The sequence below is a fragment of the Vulpes vulpes genome, chromosome 6 (genome assembly GCF_048418805.1).
Source record: "Vulpes vulpes isolate BD-2025 chromosome 6, VulVul3, whole genome shotgun sequence".
Lineage (NCBI taxonomy): Eukaryota > Metazoa > Chordata > Mammalia > Carnivora > Canidae > Vulpes > Vulpes vulpes.
The window spans coordinates 107,796,418-107,820,412 of record NC_132785.1 but is presented as its reverse complement, the minus strand read 5'-3'; the positions used below and the strand labels follow the sequence as shown (position 1 = coordinate 107,820,412).

The 23,995-nt window shown below is 41.2% G+C and overlaps 2 protein-coding genes across 3 annotated transcripts in view; one reads left to right on the top strand and one right to left on the bottom strand.

Annotated features, from left to right (window-relative positions):
* The first annotated feature begins 130 nt into the window (after positions 1-130).
* ALDH6A1 (aldehyde dehydrogenase 6 family member A1) lies at positions 131-23,756 on the top strand. Its single transcript, XM_026008576.2, has 12 exons — positions 131-484; positions 9,892-9,948; positions 10,949-11,023; positions 11,200-11,361; positions 11,625-11,703; positions 12,116-12,418; positions 14,416-14,537; positions 16,307-16,496; positions 16,906-17,087; positions 18,454-18,633; positions 18,897-18,995; positions 21,745-23,756. The coding sequence occupies exons 1-12, from the start codon at positions 437-439 to the stop codon at positions 21,847-21,849; spliced, it is 1,602 nt and encodes a 533-aa protein (XP_025864361.1). The 5' UTR covers positions 131-436; the 3' UTR covers positions 21,850-23,756.
* BBOF1 (basal body orientation factor 1) overlaps positions 17,984-23,995 on the bottom strand; it is a 38,998-nt gene continuing 32,986 nt past the window's right edge. For both annotated transcript variants that reach the window (XM_072762025.1, XM_026008579.2), the window contains one exon: positions 17,984-19,130. In XM_072762025.1, the coding sequence (XP_072618126.1) occupies positions 19,119-19,130 (12 nt within the window). In that variant the 3' untranslated portion in view covers positions 17,984-19,118. The remainder of the gene's footprint in view (positions 19,131-23,995) is intronic.

The window sequence follows — 23,995 nt, the reverse complement described above, 5'->3', positions numbered from 1 at the left end:
CGCTGGCCACACCCCCTCGCGCAGTGGATGAGGTGGCGCGACTGCGAAGCTCTTGCAGGGTCTTATTTACTCTCCTCGGTGAGGGGGTGGGGTGGCGGTCGTCCCTGTGGCCAATCGCGGTTCCCGTTTAGGGGGCGTCTCCTCCGAGAGCCCATTACTGAGCACCCAAGTCGGGGCACTGCCCTACCTCCGCCAACAGAATTTGCTGAGGTGGGAGGGCTCTTCCACTTCTGACCAATCGCATGTCTCCAAGGCTGGGCCCGAGGGGTGGGATCAAGTGTTAGGGCGCGTGATTGGCTAAAGAAAATAGCCTCGTCCACCAATGAAGCGGTGCGGCAGGATGGAGGGGCTAGGCCTGCGCGGCCTGGAGCTTCTGGGGAGTCACCCGCAGTAGGGGCAGGGGCGCGTAGAGGAGGGTCAGAGGCGGCTGAGGACCATGGCGGCGATCGTGGCGGCGGCGGCAATGCGCGCACGGATCCTGCAGGCGAGTGAGCGTGGGACGGAGGGATCGCGAAGCTAGGAATTGCGTCCTTTCCGTCCGCAATCTAAGCCAGAAGAACCCCACTTCTTAGCCGACCTTTCTGTTCCCACCGGACCCGCGCGGCCCCCCTGTCCCACCCCTCACTTCTTACCTGCCCTCGTTGGATCCTGGACTGTCACCCCTGGCCCGCTGCCCTTTTACTCTGAAGGCTCTCCTTATCTGGCTTGGGCCCACTCTCCTCCTTCGGCCCTGCCTGCCTCTGCAGTCAATCACTCTTACCCGCACCTCTTGTCGTTCCCTGACCGTGATTCCCTTTCACCTCCGTGCCAGTCACCTCTCTCTCACCAGAAATTCCCTCTTCTGGTCACCTTCCCCTGCCCAGAGCGACCAGATTCTTCCCTTCCCCCCACCCTACCTCACTGTCTGTAACCCATGGTAAGGGAAGGAAGCACACGAGGGGGAGGGTCAGTACATGAACTTTGAATCTCCTTCTAGAAAGGGTACACCAGCTTTTCCCCCCAAAGCAGCTATTCGCTGAGCTGTTTTCCCTCTTTGTATTTTCCACGGGCTGTAGACTGGCCTTTTCCTGCTAAGACTTGGTTAGACCTTTAGCAAAGTTACATTATTCATGTTGGTGGTAAATAAGGACGCATAGTTATGCTACCATGATGTCCCAAGCACATGCCAGGGACTAAACATCTCTTTACAAAAAAAAAAGAAAAATGATAGAAGAATGAAGTGATAAGCATCTCTAAAACAGGTGATTGAAAATAAAAAGGGGGGCGCCTGTGTGGCTCAGTGGTGGAGCATCTGCCTTTGGCTCAGGGCATGATCCTGGGGTCCTGGGATCAAGTCCCACATCAGGCCTCCTGGCAGGGAGCCTGCTTCGCCTTCTGCCTATGTCTCTGCCTCTCACTGTGTGTCTCTCATGGATAAATAAATAAAATCTAAAAGAAAAAAAAAAAGAAACAGGAAGTGTTAATTCTAAGTTCCTAGCCCAAAGTTAGCTCTTAGTGTGCCAACACACCCTCAACGCTTGCCCATGGTGGGCATTAGGCCCTTTCTGAAGCTAGCCTAAGGGGAGAGGTTCTACCAGGAGTTGCATGCCTGAGGCCTGTGGTTTCTAACTCTCTTCATAGTCCTTCCCCAGTTTTCACAGCCTAGCAAGGACTTAGGAGGCAAGATTTACTGTCAGAAACATTCTCCACCCTACAAGAAACAACATTGCCCTTCTTACTTGTTACATCCAGCCTGGGAACTTCTTCCTCCATATTGCTGGACTTTTAGATAATATTAATACTTACCAGGTTGCAGTGAGTTCTACTGCAGAAACTAACACATTTTTAAGATTCTTAGCAAAGTCAGCAAAGGTTCATGTTTAAATGCTATTTAAAGGGATGCCTAGGGATCCCTGGGTGGTGCAGCGGTTTGGCACCTGCCTTTGGCCCAGGGCGCGATCCTGGAGAGCCAGGATCGAATCCCACGTCGGGCTCCCGGTGCATGGAGCCTGCTTCTCTCTCTGCCTATGTCTCTGCCTCTCTCTCTCTCTCTCTCTCTCTGTGACTATCATAAATAAATTTTAAAAAATATATAAATAAATAAATAAATAAAGGGATGCCTAGATGGCTCCGCGGTTGAATGTCTGCCTTTGGCTCAGGGCATGATTCCCGAGGTCCAGGATTGAGTCCCGCATCCAGCTCTCTGCAAGGAGCCTGCTTCTCTCTCTGTCTCTCTCTCTGTGTCTCTCATGAATAAATAAAATATTTTTTTTTTAAATGCTATTTAAAGGGACAGTGTAGAGAAGGAGCTGGAAGAGTTTGTTAGTCTGACTTCATTCATCTATTTCTTGCTGTGATCCAAGTTCTATTTTTCTAGTATCTTTTTTTTAATAGTACAGATACAAAGTTTCTACCCTATAATTTCCATTACCAACTTATCCGTGAAATCTTTTTTTTTTTTTTTTAAATTTTATTTATTTATGATAGTCATACAGAGAGAAAGAGAGAGGCAGAGACACAGGCAGAGGGAGAAGCAGGCTCCATGCGCCGGGAGCCTGATGTGGGATTCGATCCCGGGTCTCCAGGATCGCGCCCTGGGCCAAAGGCAGGCGCCAAACCGCTGCGCCACCCAGGGATCCCTTATCCGTGAAATCTTTTACCAAAATTGACTTTTTTCCTCTGCCTCCTCACCATCACAGTGAGTCATTAATAGCCTTAAGAAGATATTTTGTCCTGGGATACCTGGGTGTCTCAGTTGGTTAAGCATCCAAATCATTTATGCTCAGGGTTGTGGGATCAAGTTTCCATGCTGGGATTGGAGCCTACTTAAGATTCTCTCCCCTCCACAACCCTCTTCCTACTTTAAAAAAAAAAAAAAAAAAAGTATTGTGTCCTTTAAATCAAGGTGAAGAATCATCCTTCCTATGCACTTTATTTTGGACACAGACACTATTTTCTGATTCATTTGAAGAAACTTCTGAGTTGACCTGAAAAAGAACAGAAATGGTAATCTTTAGCCAAAGAGGAACAACTGTAACATGAAACTCTGATAAAGAGTAGTCTCGGGGGTGCCTGGGTGACTCAGTTGGTTAAGCATCTGCCTTTGACTCAGATCATGAACCCAGGGTCCTGAGATCAAGTCCCACATCAGGAGCCTACTTCTCCAGCTCCCTCTGCCCCTCCCTCTGCTCCTGCTATCTCATTCTTGCTCTCTCTCAAATAATAAAATCTTTTAAAAAAAAAAGTATTCTAGATTCTGACAGTCATGAATTTCAGAGCATCATCAAAAGGGTCTATAAAGGAAAGAACTTGTGTTTTCAGTAATTTTAAGTACATATGGTGCTTGATGTTCGATAGCTCAATTTAAAACTTTTTGATTTTACAGTGGTGTGAAAGCAGTATGCCTTCAGTAGAAACTGTATTTGGAATTTTGAGTTTTTATGCCCTTCGCATCCCAGTGAAACGCAGTATGATAGTCTTGAGGGGATGGATGCTGGGCAGCTCTCCGTCAGCCACATGATCACCAGGTTAAACAATTGATACACTTATAACCATTCTGTACCCATACAATCATTTTTTTTGTCACTTTCAGAAACAGTATTCAGTTCATTGCATTAGATATTCAACACTTCATTATAAAATAGTAATTGTGTTAGATGATTTTGCCCAACTGTAGGCTAATGTAACATGAACATGTTTTAGCTAGGCTAGGCTAAGCTGTGATGTTCATTTGGTAGGTTGGGTATATTAAGTGCATTTTCAACTTACAATGGGTTTATCACTCATATTCAGAGATAAGAAAACCAGTCTTTTTTTATTTTTTTTATTTATTTTTTTATTCATGAGGGACACACAGAAAGAGGCAGAGACACAACACAGACAGAGGGAGAAGCAGGCTCCATGCAGGGAGCCTGATGTGGGACTCGATTCCAGGACTCCAGGATCATGGCCTGGGCTGAAGGCAGAGGCTCAACCACTGGGCCACCCAGGCGTCCCAAGAAAGCCAGTCTTAAAGAGACTCTGTGATTTGCCTCTGAGATGTGCTTTAAAGAGTACAGGGTTTACAATCACACTTGCATTTTTTCCCAACTTTACCACCTTCTTGTTTTTTGTTTGTTTGTTTGTTTGTTTGTTTTTTAAGATTTATTTATTTCAGAGAAAGAGAGAGAGAACAAGTAGGGCGAGGGGCAGAAGAACAGGGAGACTCTCAAGCAGACTCCACACTGAGCATGGAGCCCAACGCGGGGCTTGATCTCATGCCTGTGCGATCATGACTTAAGCCAAAACCAAGAGTAGGTGCTCTACTGAGTGCCACCCAGCCCACCCACCCCCACCTGCCAAGCTCCACCACTTTCTGGTTTTTAAGAATATTTGTGAAGATTGGAATTCATGATTATAAAGAAGTAAAGTACCTGACACTTAAGTAAATTACCTGACACTCCAGGGTCTTCCAGCTAGTGACTGATGGGGCTAAGAATTCAGGACTTAAGTTTTGGTATCTCTTTTTGTGTCAGGCACTGTCCCCAGGCTTTGGGAAAGGAGAGGTAAGTAAAACACTCACTGAAAACTCCTCTGTTAGTGGCTCAGCGGTTTAGTGCTGCCTTCAGCCCAGGGCCTGATCCTGGAAACCTGGAATTGAGTCCCACATCAGGCTCCCTGTATGAAGCCTGCTTCTCCCTCTGCCTCTCTCTCTCTCATGAATAAATAAAGAAAAGAAAACTCTTCTGTTATAACGCAATGATAGTGCACAGACAACTGCAGGGGTGTAGGGAAACTATCCCAAACTCAACCTGTCCATTCAGGAAAAGATTCCAAAAGAATTCGCTCCAGGCTTGACTTTTGCAAGACTAACAGACCTTCAGCCAAAGGGAAAAGGAAGTGCCTGATAAAGGAAATAGCAAGTATGACATAAACACCAAGAGAGGAAGAATTTTGGTGTGACTGGATGGAGGATACTTTCTTCAGCAACAGTGCTAATGAGTGTTTCTTGGGAAATGAAGATAGGAAACCCAACCTGTCAAAAACTCTATACTACTGTTTTGTTATGCCACATGCAGTTCCTTTCATGCCCTCTTGATGTCAGGGAAGTTGTGTATAAGTAAAAAAGTAAAATTAAGTGGCTTAGAATGCTCATTGGCTGATCTATACATTTTCTGCCTTGTAAGAGAGTATGCATGAAACATAATACTAACTGATTGCTTGGTGAGTACTCATTCTTTCATTCTGCAAAAAATGCTTACTCTATTTCAGGAATGGTGTCAGGGGCTGAGGACACAGCCATCTAGTGATCTTTAAGGAGAGAGAGACCTAATAATTAGGTGCTTGGTCTAGACTTGATATTTTGACTTAAAAGCTCTGCTACTTCTGCTTTCACTCTCAGAAGTTAACTTTGTCTTTTCCTACTTGGGAGATTACAGAAACCATCAGTTGAGAACTCCCTCAGCTACCTACTACCAGACATACAAAACTGACCTGCACTGATACCCAAAATGATGGCTAAGTAAGGGGCTAAGGAGTAGGAGAGACCCAAGCAAATGGGATGAAACAATTCCAGGCAAGAAGGGACAGCATGTACACAGAACACAAAACATGTTCCAAAATGCCTAGAGCATATACAGCAAGGAGGAAAGGCCAGCTATGAAACTTGAGGTGAAGTCTTCTAAGCAACATCAAGATTAGTCTTTATCTAAAAACAGAGGAAAGCCATTAGAGCTTTTTAAACAAGAGAGTAATCTGCCCTGGGCAGCCCATGTGGCTCAGTGATTTAGCACCACCTTCAGCCCAGGGTGTGATCCTGGAGACTCGGGATCCGGTCAGTCAGGCTCCCTGCATGGAGCCTGCTTCTCCCTCTGTCTGTGTTTCTGTCTCTGTCTCTGTCTCTCTCTCTCATGAATAAATAAATAAAATCTTAAAAAAAAAAAAAAAAAAGAAGAGTAATCTGCCCAGATTTGTGTTTTAGAAAACCTCTCTGGCTTAGGGTAGGAAACTAGATTCAGCAAGCTTAAGACTGGAGGTTGAGAGATCTGTTAGGAAACAGTTAAGTCTAGGTGAGAGACAATGATGATAGAGATAATGGGGATGGCAGGATGGGTAGAGAAAAAGGTCTGTGTTCCAAAGACTTCTAGGAGGACAGATTGCCAGGAATTGTTTGATTCACTGTGGAGAGAGAGGGAGGAATTGTGATGACATTCAGGTTTCTTCTTGGGCAACTTAGGTGAATAGTGGCCCCCTTCACTGAAAGGTGGGATAGAGAAAGCCAGGCAGCTTGATGAGAGAAAGGTGAGGACACTTTTTCACCACTTTTTCAATATGTACCTGAATAACACCAAGGTAGAGGCATAGTGAAGACAGGTGGGTGTTATCTGAAGAGGAAGAGCTGGCTAAGAACTACAGATTTGGGCATCATCAGAATCTAGATCATCAAGCCACAGGAGTTGATGAAATCATCCAGGGAGAATGTGCAGAATAGGAAAAGGCAGCCTAGGACAAAACCTTGAACTTAAATAGTTAGTGGCCAGGTAGCAGAGGACTAGTCAGCACAGAAGGCAGAGATGTGTCAGAAGAGACATCAGGACATCCCTGAAGACAAGTGAAAAGGGCATGAAAAATCAAGTATAGGAAGACCGGGAAGAACCCAAGGATATAGGAAGTCACTGGTGTTTGGTCATGAAGGTTGGAGTAGACTGAAGGGTTCATGGGAAATGAAATAAAAGGTAATTAGCAAAGAGAATCCTTGCTATTGGATGGAGACATGTTTAAGTTTCAGGAAAGAAAGGATAATTGATGTGTCTGGGTGGGAGGGGCAGGAAAGGTGGGTTTTAGAGCACAGGTGCAGAGGAACCTCATCAGTTAGTCCACAGATACTAGTTGTGCACTTCAGTCTTTCAATCACTTTTTCCCCACCGAGCTTGCTAGCTACCTGCACCCTTGTAAGAAGAAAGGAGGAAAAGGGGCGTCTGGGTGGCTCAGTCGGTTAAATGTCTGCCTGTGACTCAGGTCATGGTCTCAGGGTCCTAGGATCAGGGCCCACGCCAGACTCTGTTCTAAGCAGAGTCTGCTTCTCCCTCTCTCTCTCCCCCTCCTTGCCCCACCATGCACTCTCTCACACACACAAGTAAATAAATCTTTAAAAGAGAGAGGGAGAGTGAGAGAAAGGGAGGAAAAAGGATGGGTATAGGTCAGTTTTGTAGATTTGCTAGTAGGAAGTTAAAGTTCTCATCTGATGGTTTCCAATCCCTCTGAAGTAGAAAAAACAAAGGTCAGCTCTTAAGAGAGGGGAAGCAGTAGGGTTAGAATTTTTTAACTGCGGGATTGCACCCTGAGCCAAAGGCTGACGCTCAACCACTGAGCCACCCAGGTGTCCCCAGGGTTGGAAATTTTAAGAGAGTAAGTTCTGAAATAGCAAGGAGTGAGATAAGCTTTGAAATAGCAAGGAATTGGGATGCTTGGGTGGCTCAGCAGTTTAGTGCCTGCCTTTGGCCCAGGGTGTGATCCTGGAAACCCAGGATCGAGTCCCATGTCCGGCTCCATGCATGGAGCCTGCTTCTCCCTCTGCCTGTGTCTCTGCCTCTCTGTGTGTGTCTCTCATGAATAAATAAAAATCTTAAAAAAAATAGCAAGGAATAAGAGCAAATAAGTAGCAGGGAGATAGAGATAGCAAGGAGATAAGAGATAATAGTAAGGAGTTAAGAAAAGTTTTAAAATAGCAAGGAGTGAGAGCAAAAAGTATAATGTAAGAGTAACATCGAATGAGCACCAACAACTTGCTATTTTCCATATTGGGACAGTCTTGACCATAACAATTGTAAAGTAGGTTAACTAGTGCCTACCTTAATGGAACTTCAGCCTTTTTGTTTGTTTGTTTTTAGATTTTATTTATTCATGAGAGACACACACACACACACACACAGAGTGAGAGAGGCAGAGACAGACTCAGGCTCTATGTAGGGATCCTGACGTGGGACTCAATCCCGGGTCTTCAGGATCAGGCCCTGGGCTGAAGGCGTCACTAAACCGCTGAGCCACCAGGCTGCCCAAACTTCAGCCTTTTGGCAACAAATACCCAGGCAATTACAACTAAGACAGAAAAACCTGATAGGGTTAGTACTGGCTGCTAACCTAGTCTGGGGTGGGGGCAGTTAGCCATCCAGTGGACCTTTCATTTGTACTGTAGATGTTTATTAAACACCTACTATGTAGCAGGTAACATGTTGGTGTTGGGAACATTGCTATAAATAAGACATGGTGGGCTCCAGAAGAGTGTTGATGGCTTGAAAGTTTTTGTGGGGAATGGGAGAGGAAGTAGATGAGGCATTTGGAAGACTTGTCTGCTGGCCCAAAGGACCTGCATCCTTTCCCCTGGTTGGTGCTGCAGGAACACAAATTCTTGTACTTCGTTTAGCCCTAAACACTTTGGTTAATGTGTCTGTCTTCAGACGAGATAAAAGATTATTAGATTGCAGTTTTCCTTTATATCCCATTCTAAATGTTTGTTTTCTGAATTTGATATATTTGTCTTTGAATATTTCTTAAATCAACTCCCATAGCATATATACAAATGAGGGATTATTTTATTGTAACTACCCCTCTCCCTCCAACATGCTGATTATAGCCTATTAAATCTTAACCATATAGTACATTCTTTTCCTATAAGGTACATGTGGCATTTTTTAAAACAGCTTTCTTGAAGTAAAATTGACATAAACTGTACATATGTAGGGTATTTCATTTGATAAGTTTTATATTTGCATATGCCTGTGAAAACATCATCACAATCAAGATAGTGGACATATCCATCACAAAATGTTTTCTTTTTACTCTGTCTTCTGTACTTCCTCCATCATCCCCAGGCAGCCACTGATCTGCTTTCTCACCCTATAGGTTCATTTGCATTTTCTAGTTTTATATAAATGGAATTGTACAGTGTGTACTGTTTTGTCTGATTTCTTTCACCCAGTATAATTGTTGTAGTTATCGATGTTATTGCATGTATAATAGTTCCTTTCCATTGCTGAGTATTATTTTAGTGTATGGATATACCTCATTAGGTTCCCTATTCACCCATTCAATAGTGGACATTTAGGTTGTTGCTAAGTTTTGGGCTATTACAACTGCTATGAGCATTTGTGTTTAAATATTTATATGGGAGCAGCCCAGGTGGCTCAGCGGTTTAGCGCCGCCTTCAGCCCAGGGCGTGATCCTGGAGACCCAGAATCGAGTCCCATGTCAGGCTCCCTGCATGGAGCCTGCTTCTCCCTCTACCTGTGTCTCTGCCCCCCCCCCCCCATCATGAATAATTAAATAAAATCTTTAAAAAAATAAATATTTATATGGGCATATTATACTACCTTTGACACTTGGTTATGTACTATCAGACATATGACACCTATTGTGTTAAATACCATCTAAGAATTTTCACATTAGGATCTGTGGTGATGACATTTTTCAGGCCAAAAATTAGGAAAATATGGTCTTTTTTTTTTTTTTTTTATGATAGTCATACAGAGAGAGAGAGAGAGAGGCAGAGGGAGAAGCAGGCTCCATGCACCAGGAGCCTGACGTGGGATTCGATCCCGGGTCTCCAGGATCGCGCCCTGGGCCAAAGGCAGGCGCCAAACCGCTGCGCCACCCAGGGATCCCGAAAATATGGTCTAATAAAAACATATTTTTAAATCAGGACTCTCCTGGAAATTGAGGACATGATCATTATGGATTATTATTTTCTCATAGTTTGCTGTACCTCATAGACTGTTATCTTTTCTCTTTAAAGACTGTATGACCATTAAGAGCAAAAAGCAAGTCCTCTTCCATATACCTACAGTAACTAGTGTAATGTTAAGTATATAGTAGCTATTTGCTAAGTCTTTAATAATTTTCTGCTCTCATCAAAATAATCATTCTTTTACCTCACAGGTCTCTTCCAAGGTGAATTCCACTTGGTATCCAGCATACTCCTTCTCTTCTTCAGTGGTAAGTTTATTTGGCACTGAAGTTGGATTTCCAAGAAGGAATACAGTATAATTTTGGGATTTTTCCCATTTACTTTCTTTACAAATTTGTGACAAGAATATATGTGAAATGTTCTCTCTTGGTTTTCTTATCTAGTATTATTTTAATTATGTCATAAACATTTTCAGTATTGCAAAATGCTCTTTATACTTACTATTTTTAATGGCTGCATAATATTCTGCCAAATATATATAGCCAGAATTAACTAAAAATTTTCCCATATAATACTTAGATTGATTCAATTTTTCAATATTATAATGCAAACATTTATATAGTTTTTTTCCTTCTTTTAGATAATTTCCTTTCTGAGGTAAGATTACTATGTCAAAAAATACATTTACATGGCTTCTAGGGTTTTATTGATTCTGCCAGATAGTTGTCCTCTTCACAATCTTTATAAGTTGTTTTTATAAAACTGTCAGCCATTTGCAGTATCTAGAATCTAATAAGGATAGGTGCTCAAAATCCTTTTTATTTACAAGCATACACTGTAACACAGTAGTCCTTCACATTTTTTAGTCCACAGCCCCCTCTGAAAATTTAATGTAAGCACGCTACTTCTTAGAAAAACTACACACAAAAATATTAAAAAAAAACAAAACAACTTTTTATCACAAAGGTAATACATGCTCATGGTGAGAGGATAGAAAGTCAGCTGGCCAACAAGCCTTACAAGCTAGTCTTTGTTAACACAGAAGCTACTACTTTTTTAGTGTAAGCTTCATAGTGACGTAAAGTTCCACACTGTGATTATCAAGGAAGTTTCCTTTCTCAAGAGAGATCATAATAGAGGCTCAGCCACATCTTAAGGCTATAGACAAGTACACCATGTATCTTTTTCCTAGTGGTAACATTTCTAGAGAACAGATGATTCATTTATCAACCCTGAATTCCTTCCTCTTTGTGAAGGAGAGAGAAGCAATGAGCTAATATAAAGTTTTGTGGGGTTTTTATTTTCCAGCCAACTGTAAAGCTCTTCCTTGATGGGAAATTTGTTGAATCCAAAAGTGACAAATGGATTGACATCCACAACCCAGTAAGCAAAGCTGCTTTGGGATTTAAACTGACTAGTCCAGAATTCTGGGAATGTGGTGGGAAGTTAGGAACCTGGGTGTGTGTCATGTGAAGTACATAATGCTGCCCCTGTGACTAGATGAAAAATGGAGAAGGTGATGATGATGCAAAAGATTATGTGCTGCTTTTTCCCATCAGGCCACCAATGAGGTCATTGGTCGGGTTCCTCAGGCCACCAAGGCTGAAATGGATGCAGCCGTTACTTCTTGCAAACGTGCTTTTCCTGCATGGGCAGACACTTCCGTGTTAAGCCGCCAGCAGGTCCTGCTCCGCTATCAACAACTCATTAAAGAAAACTTGGTAAGAAATTAGAATGGTGTCATTTTCCAAACTGTTGCCTAGGATACTTGTCACACCCACACAGAAGCCCTTTCAGCTGCTCTCCATTAACTCTATAATCCAGAAAGTCATAGATCATGGCTTTCTCCCTTGTACTACTTCTCCCTTGTACTACTTTCTCCCTTGTACTACTTCTTGTACTTTTTTGTTCTTCCTTGGCTACCTAAGAACTAAAACCAATGCACATCCTTGCATTGGTTTCTATTTGTGTGCTTTTTCTCTAGAAAGAAATTGCCAAGTTAATCACACTGGAACAAGGGAAGACCCTCGCTGATGCAGAAGGAGATGTATTCCGAGGCCTTCGTAAGCTGGGAGTCCCTCTTTGGGAGTTCAGGAACCTTTTGGGAAAGAGCAAAGGGAAGATAGGAGGCAAAGATCTCAGAATGGGAGGTTGCTTCTTCCAGGTAGATTTTGCTATCCCATAACATCTTTTTTAATACTTGTGGAAAATGACAATACTTCTCAGGTACATAGAAAATGGTTTGCTTCATTTATTTTACTTGATCTTCCAGTAGGTACATGCATTTCACTCTCTTTTTTTCCCCCATTTGGAGAATCTCATTTTGCACATCCCCTTCACATGGAAGGGCAAATCAAGGTTTCTTCCCTGTGTCATTGGCCTGAGCCATTCTTTATCCTCAGGAATGACTAGAATATGACGAAGCTAAGTAGTACACAGGGGAGAGCTGGTGGTCTGACTACTTCTCTGTTCCAGAGGTGGTCGAGCATGCCTGCAGTGTGACATCTCTCATGCTGGGAGAGACCATGCCATCCATCACCAAAGATATGGACCTTTATTCCTACCGTCTGCCTCTGGGAGTATGTGCAGGCATTGCTCCATTCAATTTTCCTGCCATGATCCCTCTTTGGATGTTTCCCATGGCCATGGTGTGTGGAAATACCTTCCTGATGAAACCATCAGAGCGAGTTCCTGGAGCAAGCATGCTTCTTGCTAAGCTGCTCCAGGACTCTGGTGCCCCGGATGGGACACTGAATATCATCCATGGACAACATGAAGGTAACTGCCCTTCTATACATGGCATTTAATCTGGCTACCAAAAAAATCAAGGTGTTGAGTGGCAAAGGAATATTTTAGGATGAGGAACCTAGGGAAGAAGGGATTTACTAACAGTAATCTCCGTGTTTGAAGATAATGTGTGTTGACTGTTTGCCATCTCTGTGCTAAAGTAACTAATTGAGGAGTAGCAATGCTTCTTGCCCTACAGAACACCTTGGGACAAAGAAGTCTGGATTAGGGCAAGACCCAAATAAAATATAAAGTTTTCTCTTCAATATTGAGAAAATTTCTAGATCTTAAAGACATTCTAATTCACGTAGTAATAGCTAACACTTAAAAAGCATTTCTGTGTTTTAGGTACTGTTTCTAGTGCCTTTCATATATTATCTCATTTATTCTTTATAACAATCCCTCAAGTAGGTAATGTTTTTCCATTTTACAGCTAAGAAAACTGAGGCATAATGAAATTAAGTAGTTTGCCCAAAATCACAGTGCTAGAAACTATCAAAGCCAAGTACCCAGGAAAGCTGACTCTAGTTTTTACTTTTATTTTTATTATTTATTTATTTTTATTTATTCATGAGAGACAGAGAGATCGAGAGAGAGAGGCAGAGACACAGGCAGAGGGAGAAGCAGGCTCCATGTAGGGAGCCCGATGCGGACCTTGATCCCAGGGCTCCAGGATCATGCCCTGGGCTGAAGGCAGGCGCTAAACCGCTGAGCCACCCAGGGTTCCCTGGCTTTTACTTTTAAATACTAAGCTATATTGCTGCTCCCATGAGGGCACAGTAGTATGAGAGTGACAACCAGAGTCCTGGTTATATAGTGACAATTAAGGACATACCACATTCTTAAAGGACAACTTGAGTATTAAAAGGCTGCTATTTTGTTTGTTTTATTTATTTATTCATGAGAAACACAGAGAGAGAGACAGAGGCAGAGGGAGAAGCAGGCTCCATGCAGGGAGCCCGATGTGGGACTCGATCCCAGGTCTCCAGGATCAGGCCCTGGGCTGAAGGCGCCACAACGCTAGATTGCTGAGTCACCGGGGCTGCCCAAGGCTGCTATTTTGGGACACCTGGGTGGCTCAGCATCTGCCTTTGGCTCAGGGCGTGATCCTGCGGTCCTGGGATCAAGTCCCACATCGGGCTCCCTGCATGGAGCCTGCTTCTCCCTCTGCCTCTGTCTCTGCCTCTCTGTTTCTCATGAATAAATAAAAATCTTAAAAAAAAAAAAAAAAGCTGCTATTTTGGAGGAAAACAGGAATTTTTGTTTTTGTTTTTAAAGACTTTTTTAGGGGCACCTGGGTGGCTCAGATGGTTAAGCATCTGCCTTCAGCTCAGGTCAGGATCTCCAGGTCCTGGGATCGAGTCCCACATCAGGCTCTCTGCCCAGCAGGGAGTCTACTTCTCCCTCTCCCTCTGCCCCTTCCCTCTGCTCTCTCCCCCCCACCCCACCCCACCTCACAAATGAGTAGGATTTTTTTATTCATTTGAGAGAGAGAGTGAGTGAACACAAGCAGGAAGGGCAGAAGGAGAAAGTGCTGGTGCAGACCCTGATGTCTATCACAACCCTGAGATTATGAACTGAGCTGAAACCAACTGCATCACCCAGGCCATCCCCACCCCTTCACTCTTGCTTTTGGCTCAAGTCATGATCTCAGGGTGGTGAGATGGAGCCCTGAATTGGGCTCTGTGCTCAGCAGGGAGTTTGCTTGGGGTTCCTCCCCAACCTCATCCCCCTTCCTCTTCTTCCTGCCCGCCCCCACCATGTGCATGCACACACATGCATGGATGCTTTCTCTCTCTCGCAAATAAATAAAAACATTTTTTAAAAGAATTTAAGAGATGGAAAGAACTTCAAAATTGGAATCTAGAATAGAAAAATAAAAGTATGGAAGCTTCTCATTCACAGCAATGGGAAAGGGGAAATTTGCCATGTTGAGAAGCCCACAGCCATTTGTTCCTTTGTAGTAATCATTTATTTTCTTCCTAAAGCTGTAAACTTTATTTGTGATCATCCGGATATCAAAGCAATCAGTTTCGTGGGATCCAACCAGGCAGGAGAGTATATCTTCGAGAGAGGGTCGCGACATGGCAAGAGAGTTCAAGCCAATATGGTGACTTCCTGTTCCTTTTTCCCCTAAATCTGTTATATGTATTGAAATTACCCACAGACAGCTCTTCAGCAGAGGGGCTATTTCCCACTCTAATGCCAGTGTATTTTTATTTCCAGTTCATCCTGAATGTCTTCCCTTTAGCCATGAACCTTGTGATGAGTTTTATCCTAGTCCCTTTCATTACCTTTTTATCCTATACGCCTAATCTTGATCACAAAGGGCACCTTTCTCCCTACGAATGTTATTCAAATGCTTTGGGCTTTAGCAGTAACAGCCGGATTCTGGTTCTGGCCCTGTATCTTCCTTCATACCATGCTTTCTAGTGCTTTATTTTTCCTTCCTGTCAAGGCATATCCTAACTACTATAATGTCAAAGATACGCTTTGCCTGAGGATCCAAGCTATCTAAGGTACTAGAAAGAGCCAAATATCCCTGTATGTGAGTGTGGTTTCCTTGGTTGCAGTTTGCTCTTCTCTTACTAGCTCCTTGCCTAATACATATTAATTCTTTGATACTAAATATAAAGTTCAATTACCACTTTCTCACCCTTTGGTTAATGTTGCAGAAAGGATAGCCACCTATGCACAGGCTTGGAACCTGCTTCTGATATGCCTACTTATTTCTTTTCATGGCTAAATGTCTTGGCCATTTTGACTTAAGTCCCTACCCGTTCACGACATATTTATTGAGTATATTCTGTGTCTAATAATATACTATGTGTAATGGGATAAAATTAAGTAGCAGACATGGTATCTATTCATGGAGTCCACTACAGTTGTACAGTAGTCCCTGTTCATCTCTGGGGGATGTCTTCCAGGACCCCCAGTGGATCCTGAAACTGGATAGTACTAAATTCCATGTATACTATATTTTTTCCTATACATATGTATCTATGACAAATTTTAATTTATAAACTAGGCACAGTAAGAGATTAATAATAATAAAATAGAACAATCTTAACAATACACTAACAATATGGCTTCTCTTTCAAATTGTCTTATTATACTTTATTCACCCTTATGATGATGATGTGAGATGATAAAATGTCTACATTATGAAACAAGGTGAGGTGATGATGTTGTGCCACAGCATCAGGAGGATCATCTGCTTCCAGGCCTCAGTTGATTTTGGGTGACTGAAACTGTCAAAAGTGTAACCACGGAAAGGGGGCGGGGGCTACTGTATCTGGAAACATGTATGGACATGACCATGTTATCCTACGTAGCTATGTTTCATGAGGCTATGCATCTGGAAGCAAGTCAATTTGGGGAACCTCTTGGTTCTTGGTTCTTGAAGTGGTGTATTCAAGAGGTCCATCTAGTTCACCTTTCAGCTGGCCACTGGCATTATTACTGGCAAGCTCTTTGTTTACATCACTATTCATATAATTGGAAATCCCAGCAGTCAATAGACTATTTCTTGTCTAATTTAGGAAAGAGAAGGGAGTTCTCCTTGGTTCCTGGATGCAGTATTTAGCTTGTCAGTTTGTGACTGGAGGTTTTGTTTTGCTTTTTGGTAATGGTTTTGATCTAAATAAACACATATCAGCTTATCAGCTAAGGAAGTAGAAAAAAAGTAACCTGGAGATTCGCTCTGTGCTACCAAGACTTTAACAGTATCAAAATGATAATAAATCTAGCCTCAAAGCAACAAAGGGTATATTCTCTCTTTCCTTAAATTCCCATTTGAAATCTCAGATTCTTTGCTTATTTTCTTAGCCTAACTGTATTTTGCCAAGGGGGATTCATGTACTTTCTGTATTTCCTTAGGGAGCCAAGAACCATGGAGTAGTCATGCCAGATGCCAATAAGGAAAATACCCTGAACCAGCTGGTTGGGGCAGCATTTGGAGCTGCGGGGCAGCGCTGCATGGCTCTTTCCACAGCAATCCTTGTAGGAGAAGCTAAGAAGTGGCTGCCAGAGTTGGTGGAGCGTGCCAAAAACCTGAGAGTCAATGCAGGTAATCAGTTATCTGCCTGGCTCCTTTAGACTTTTTTTTTTTTTTTTTAATTTTTCTTTATTTATGATAGTCACACAGAGAGAGAGGGAGAGAGGCAGAGACACAGGCAGAGGGAGAAGCAGGCTCCATGCACCGGGAACCCGACGTGGGATTCGATCCCAGGTCTCCAGGATCGTGCCCTGGGCCAAAGGCAGGCGCCAAACCACTGCGCCACCCAGGGATCCCTCCTTTAGACTTTGCATCTGTGACATTAAGCTCTTGGTTTGAGCATTGGCCTGATCAATGGGAGTAATCATGTTGACTCTTTAACCATTGCCTCTCTTTCCACTGTACTTGCCATTTGGAGTCATCTTTAGTTAACAGTCATAATTTATTATAATGAAGATCTTACTTTTATGTTGTTTTACAGGAGACCAACCTGGAGCTGATCTTGGCCCTCTGATAACCCCCCAGGCCAAAGAGCGAGTCTGTAATCTGATTGATAGTGGAACAAAGGAAGGAGCATCTATTCTTCTTGATGGTCGAAAAATTAAAGTGAAAGGCTATGAAAACGGCAACTTTGTTGGACCAACCATCATCTCAAATGTCAAGGTGAACAACTCTGGGTTATTTATTTCACAAATATGAGCACTAAAAGCATTTTAGGAGCTATGGAATCTCATCCTTCCAATTTATAAACGAAGCCATTTAATGACTGAGACTTTGTCTCTTGCTGGTATTCCTCAGTTATTTTACTTTGAGTCTGAATGAGTCTCCTATCCTGATTCCCAACCTCCTTCCACTATACCAATGGCTGGCAAACTTTCCATAAAGGGCTAGATAGTAAATATGTTTGGCTTTGCAAGGATATACAGTCTCTGTCACAACTATTCACTATTGATGTTTTAGTGTGAAAGCATATTAATGTTGTCTGGCTGTTAAATTAACCTTTATTTATAGACAATGGAATTTTAATTTCAAATAACTTTTCATGTCATGATTGATTTCTTTTGCAGCCATTTAGAAAATACTGAAACCATTCTTAGCTTGTCAGCTATACAAAAACAAGCAGCAAGCCACAGTTAGCCCATAGGCTGTATTTTGCCAACCCTATCTTTTGTTACTTACTTAATATTTTTCTCTTCCTGCTCCTTGCTATCTAGCTTATAGCTATTGCAGTGTCTCCATCAATAATCAATCACCCAATATTTATTGAGCATCTACTCTGCACCCCAAATTTAGCTGCATCTTCGCCAGAAAGATATGAAAAAGAATTGATCTCAATTTTTATTTATCGAAACTCTGCAAGTCTCTCAGCTAAAATTAATGACTAAATAAATTGAGGTTAGGAGGCTTTTTTTGAAATTCATATGTCCCCACTAATCCTACTATAATCCTGAATAATTAAGAGTTGAATGTAAGTATAGTAAAGATTAAGAAGCCTCTTGTCATAGAACCATAGGAGAAAAACCCACTTATTAGCAACAAACACAGCTGACTAGTTGCAGTAGTGAAGGATGTTTTGAATGTTTAATGTGACCTGTTATCAAAATATAATTATACAGACTCATTTGAGAGGCAAAGGAAACTTAGCACAGCTAAGTTTAGCACAGAAACACTCTCCTGTGGTGTTTTCAATATATATTTGATTTATGAAAAATGAATTTTCATGTAACCTATCAGTAACATAACAATTGTGTAAACAGGTTTTACAGGTATAAAGAGGAAAACGGTGATGGGTCATGGGACCTAAAACTACAGTGCTTAAAGGACAGGAGTGTATTTATAGTTAATAGGAATTTCAAGTTGTTTATTGGTTTGCAGCTTGAAGATGAAACACAGCAAGAAAGGACTTTTATAAAAGGTGGTTTAAAAATGGAGAGATTCCTAACATGAAAGCTGTCCATATAAACAGTGGGTAATAAAGTACCAGATAAGCATCAAATACTAACTTTTCTGGATGCATCTCTCCTGACAGCCAACTATGACCTGTTACAAAGAGGAGATTTTTGGTCCAGTTCTTGTGGTTCTGGAGACAGACACTTTGGATGAAGCCATCAAGATAGTAAATAGCAATCCATATGGAAATGGAACTGCCATCTTCACCACCAATGGAGCCACTGCTCGAAAATATTCCCACCTGGTGGATGTTGGACAGGTTTGTGAACAGGATTTTTAGGAGATTCTTGTAGCCATGTACTGTTTCCTATCTAAGGGAGGTGGTAAAGTGATTAGTCACCGCCCCTCTGATTTCCTGTAATGCCCCATTTCTTCCTTAGGAATCAAAGTTCATGGGATGCAAGATGGGGTAGAAGTTAGGGTATTTAAAATCGGTCTCTCTGATGTCAGGCATTTGTGCTTCTAGATGGAGAGTTCCTTTGTTTGAGTCCTTTTATTTGTTGTGGATTTGTTCTGCTTCAGGTGGGGGTGAATGTCCCTATTCCAGTGCCTTTGCCAATGTTCTCATTCACCGGCTCTCGATCTTCCTTCAGGGGAGACACCAATTTCTATGGCAAACAGGTAACTGTAAGAAAACGTTTTTTCTTCTAAGAAAGTTTCTTGAACATATTCAGGAACAAGGATTCTGCAAGGAAGGATCTGCGAGTAGCTTCTGTGGGGTCATACACTGTTCAATAATGCTTGTCAGGAGGTCCCCTAGAAGAAATTTAAAAAGTAACAAAATTTTGCCAAAGCTGCTGCTTCCTGAATACCTCAGGGCAGCAAGATTTTGGGGAAAGAACATGAGGAAGTCCAAGACTTTATGTATATCCTTTCCTCTGTCTGAGATCCTCTCCTCCTACCTCCCTTTTTTCATCTAACAATCATCTGTCTTGTCTAAGTTTAAAGCATGGACTCCTCCAGAAAATCACCTCTGACCACTACCACCCTCCTTCCTTGAAGCTAGGTTAGATATGCCATCGTGTGCTCCCATTGCACATTTTTCTCTTGTAAGTTATTCATTTACAAGAATTTTCCTGAGCACCTTCTTTGTACCAAACCCTATTCTAGGCACTATAAATACATCACTGAACAAGAAAAATTAAGGAGATCTGGAACTGAATGGTCTGGTTTCACATTCCAGCTCCGCCAGTTATTAACTGTGTGACTTTGGGAGAATGCACCATCTCTCAAGTTTCTTATCTATAAAATGAGAATAACAGTAGTACCTATATATTTCATAAGATTAGGAAGATTAAATCACTATCCCCACATCCTTTAACAGGTACATATGTCCTAAAGCAGGAAGAAGCACAGCAATTTCAAAGAGCAGAAATAAGCAGGGGCACAGAGAGTGATAAGAGATGAAGATACAGAGATAGGCAGGGGAAGTCCTGTCGGGCTGTGTAAGCCATGATAAGAAGTCCTCATCACACCATAATTATTATTTACTTCTTAACTGTAGTATCTGGCACAGAGCCAAGTGCCCAAATATGTGTTAAACAAATTGGTGAGTGGAACTTCTTTGTAGCTCCATAGTAATACAGCCATTTTGGAACCTTCAGTAATTAAATTACATGTTTTCTATACAGATCTCTTTTATAGTTCAATTAAAAATTAACAGTGCATATTGCATAGCAGAATGTAATAGTATGACTAACTGGTTAAGAAAACATTTTGGTTTTTTGGAGGCAGCTTATTCACTTTGTGCATTAGTCACAGCTTTTGTGTAATTGACTAGTTTGATACTATTAAGAAAAATTTCTTTCCAGGGGCACCTGGGTGGCTCAGTGGTTGAGCATCTGCCTTTGGCTCAAGTCGTGATCCCAGGGTCCTGGGATCAAGTCCCGCATCAGGCTCCCCACAGGGAGCCTGCTTCTCCCTCTGCCTGTATTTCTGCCTCTCTATGTCTCTCATGAATAAATAAAATCTTAAAAAAAAAAATTTCTTTCCAGGAAAGCAGAGTAAAACTATTGCTTTTTTTCTCCCCTGTCTTGGTTTAATTACTGTAAGTCATTCTGGTTGAAGGAAAAGACTGACCCCATATACAGCTTGAAGTCTTAAATTCTTAGGTGATCAAATTGCTATTTTGCATCCTGGAAAGAAAACTTGAAAGTAGGTAATAATCTGTCAATTTTTTTCAATAAAGTACCATGGTCCAGATTTTGTCAAATAATTTTAGAAGAGTACTTTGATCAAGCTAGTGTAATGTTTTTCTAGCAGTATTTTTTTGGCTTGCTAGTATTTTTAAAGATTTTATTTAGGTATGTATGTATGTATATATGTATGTGTATATATATATATGATATAAATATATATATAAATATATATATATATTTATGTATGTATGTATGTATATATGTAATTAAGAGGAGTAGGGAAGCAGCAAAGGGTAGGGAGAGAGACAAGCAGACTCTGCACGGAGTGCAGGGCTCCATCTCACCTCCCTGAGATCATGACCTGAGCTGAAATTAAGAGTCAGACACAACTGATTGAGCCACCCAGGGGCCCCTAGCTTGCTAGTATTTTTTGTCTTAGCTCTTATCAGTCTATTCTCTTTCACTCAAACCTAATCTTACAAAATAAACTATATATATATATATATATAGACTATATATAGACTATATATATATATAGTCTTAAATCCGCTGAATTTTTTTGGTTCACATTATACGTGATTTGGAAGTGATTTTGAGTAATATCAGACATTTTACTTTAGATTTATAAGATGTTATGGATTTTATTACATCAGATATAGAGCTATTTATCACTGACAGTTGTCAGAAATAGCATGTATTTCATCCCTAATTGTTAGTTTTTCTCTCCTTCCTGAGAGAAAAACTAACAATTATTGAATAGCAGTTACTTTGCTAGGATGTTTGTAGGTTATTTCATTTTCTCCTCACAGCAACGCTATGCTGGGCCATAGATAACAGTTAAGGCCCAAAGTTACATGGCAGTTGATAAGGAAGAGAGGCAGGATTTGAGCCATGTTCCAAGACCTGAGAGCACAAGACTTTAAGCCCTAGGAACAGAATGAACTGTGAGTTTAATAAATTACATTGTTCAATTTTTCCAGTTAGATCCTCTTGACTAGTTTCAACACAATAATAGCTAGGGTTTGACTATTTACTCTGTGGGAGGTATTATGCTAAATGTTTTAGATAGATGATCTAATGAACAATATGTTGGATTTTGGTTGCACCAATTCCTCAAGTGGGAATGTGAGTAGCACTTTTCAGCACCTCCTTCAAAAGTTGATTCAAAGAAAAATCATGAAACCCCCAGGAATATATGCTACCTCTATTTTTTCCCCCTTTGTTCTCTTTAGGGCATCCAATTCTACACACAGATTAAGACCATCACTTCTCAGTGGAAAGAAGAAGATGCCACTCTTTCCTCACCTGCCGTAGTCATGCCTACCATGGGCCGTTAGAAACAAGTTTGTTCTAGACTCAGTCCACCCTGAGTAATCTCTCTATATTCTTGACCAACTTTATTTGCCGACTTTGCTCAAGTCAGATTCCTAGGACTGGAATACCTGGTAACTAAAATTTTTCTCAAGACCATCAAACCCATGCAACGTAGCTCTAGGAGACTCCTACTGTAACTCTGAAACCAGATTTTCACTTGCTCTTCTTACTTCAGCTTCTGAGATGGCTTTTGTAACTGTGAAATGCTTACATGGTATGAGAACTGAGACCTATTTTCTAGAAGTTCTCCCCTTTTCTGATGACTTGAAGGAAGGGAAGATTAGTGTATGGAAAGAAGATCTTCCAGTAACTAGAAGAGGACCTCTTGGATGGGGAAATAGGACAGAAATAATTCACCCTTTGGTTGTTCCTCAAACACAGCCCTCCATAAATGGCAGTGGGGGGAGACCTCTCTGCCAAGCTTTCCTAAGCCTCTCATTTAACCCACACTACACAGGACATAATCCATTTCTACTTATCCCACAGTTGTGACAACTGCTTTCTTTTTCGATGAATGCCACTTTGTCCTAGTGATTTATGAACACTAATCCATCATCGTCACTGTTCCTGCTTCTAAAATCACTTCTCAAGGATACCTCAGTACTCACTGGATAAATCAACCTTTTGTGGTGTTTACCAAGTGTTAAATTTCAGATTTGGCTTCAACAATCAATAATGTTTCAGTCATTAATTCAGGTGCAAATGGAGTTATTGTTTTTTTTTTTAGAAACTATTTCAAAAGTTTTTTAGGCCCAGAAATCAAGGAGTATTCCAGCTATGAAAGTGTGCAAGACTCTTGCCTTAAGTAAGTATAACCAGATATTACTTGCCGAATTTTTTTAGGTTCTTTTACCTTGCCATTTCTCATTAGTGATAATTTTTAATGAAAGAACCCTGAATGTAGAGTGATTGGGGCCTAAGAAATTTCAAGGCTCTTCAGGGTATGAAATAGTAAAAAAGAAATGCTTTGGCAAATTCTTTGGCTACCATTAATTCAAATGTCTTTATGCCTTTTGTTCCTTTTGGTATAGCTGAACTTTAAGTCAGAAATTGATGAGCTAAAAAAAATAGATTTTCAATTGAATCAGTCTTTTCTGATACAGTTTTTACCTAGTGAACTAGGAGAAGTAGGAGAAAGCTCCTGGCTCTGAGAGAATAATCTCTGGTCCTCAGCCAGAAGACATAGGTCATTTATTTTTCTGTTTCCTCATTACTCACTTAGATTATGCTAATCTGCCCCATGGCAGTGATTCAGTGATTAAGGATAGTGAAAACTTGGAAAAAATTTGTGCACTGTGTAGATTTTAAACTTATTACTACCACTACTATATAGAAATGTCAGAATCTTCAATCATTTAAGGTGATTGGAACTTTAATAAAATATATTTATGACCCTAGTGGGTCATTTTTTTTTTTTTTTGCCTTCCTAAACATGAGGTAATAAAAATTTTTATTTGGTAATAGAATACCCTTTGTTATATCTCTACTTATCACAGCTGGCAACTGATAGTGATATTTAATCCAATCCAACGACTACAGGCTGGGTTGAATGAAACGTCATATTGTCTAAATTCCAAGTGGAATTAAATATAATCCCAGAGATTCCTAAATTTTCCTTATATTTAAGGGAAATCACTTTTTTAAAAATACTGGCTCATCAGAATTGTGTTGCTGTAATTGGAATCAACTCATTTGGCTAGCTATTTGCCACTTAGAAGAGTTTCTTGTTTCTTAGATGGAAAAAAATTGCAGTTATATTCAGCTTAAAATTTTAGTATTTTATTTTCTTTTTGCTCTGATGCTGCCTTATTTGAAATTTCTCAGATCCTATGTTGTACTGATTATAAATAAAAAGCTCCTAAAAAGAAAACCTGGCTTTTTTGTTTTTTTCATAATGCCTTTGTCCCTTGCTTCTAGGGACTCAGACTTCCCAACTCTGTTCAAAGCCAAGAGTTATGTGGCCCTTATATTTATTTTTACATAAAAGATAGTACAGGGCAGCCTGGGTGGCTCAGCGGTTTAGCACTGTCTTCAGCCCAGGGTATGATCCTAGAGACCTGGGATTGAGTCCCACGTCAGGCTCCTTGCATGGAGCCTGCTTCTCCCTCT

What these genes read in the sequence shown, in the direction of transcription:
- ALDH6A1 (XM_026008576.2), top strand. Translation starts at nt 437, where the DNA reads ATGGCGGCGATCGTGGCGGCGGCGGCAATGCGCGCACGGATCCTGCAG. An exon ending in ACTCCTTCTCTTCTTCAGTG is followed by an intron (nt 9,949 to 10,948) that starts GTAAGTTTATTT and finishes TTTATTTTCCAG; the next exon opens with CCAACTGTAAAGCTCTTCCT. An exon ending in AGAGAGTTCAAGCCAATATG is followed by an intron (nt 14,538 to 16,306) that starts GTGACTTCCTGT and finishes GTATTTCCTTAG; the next exon opens with GGAGCCAAGAACCATGGAGT.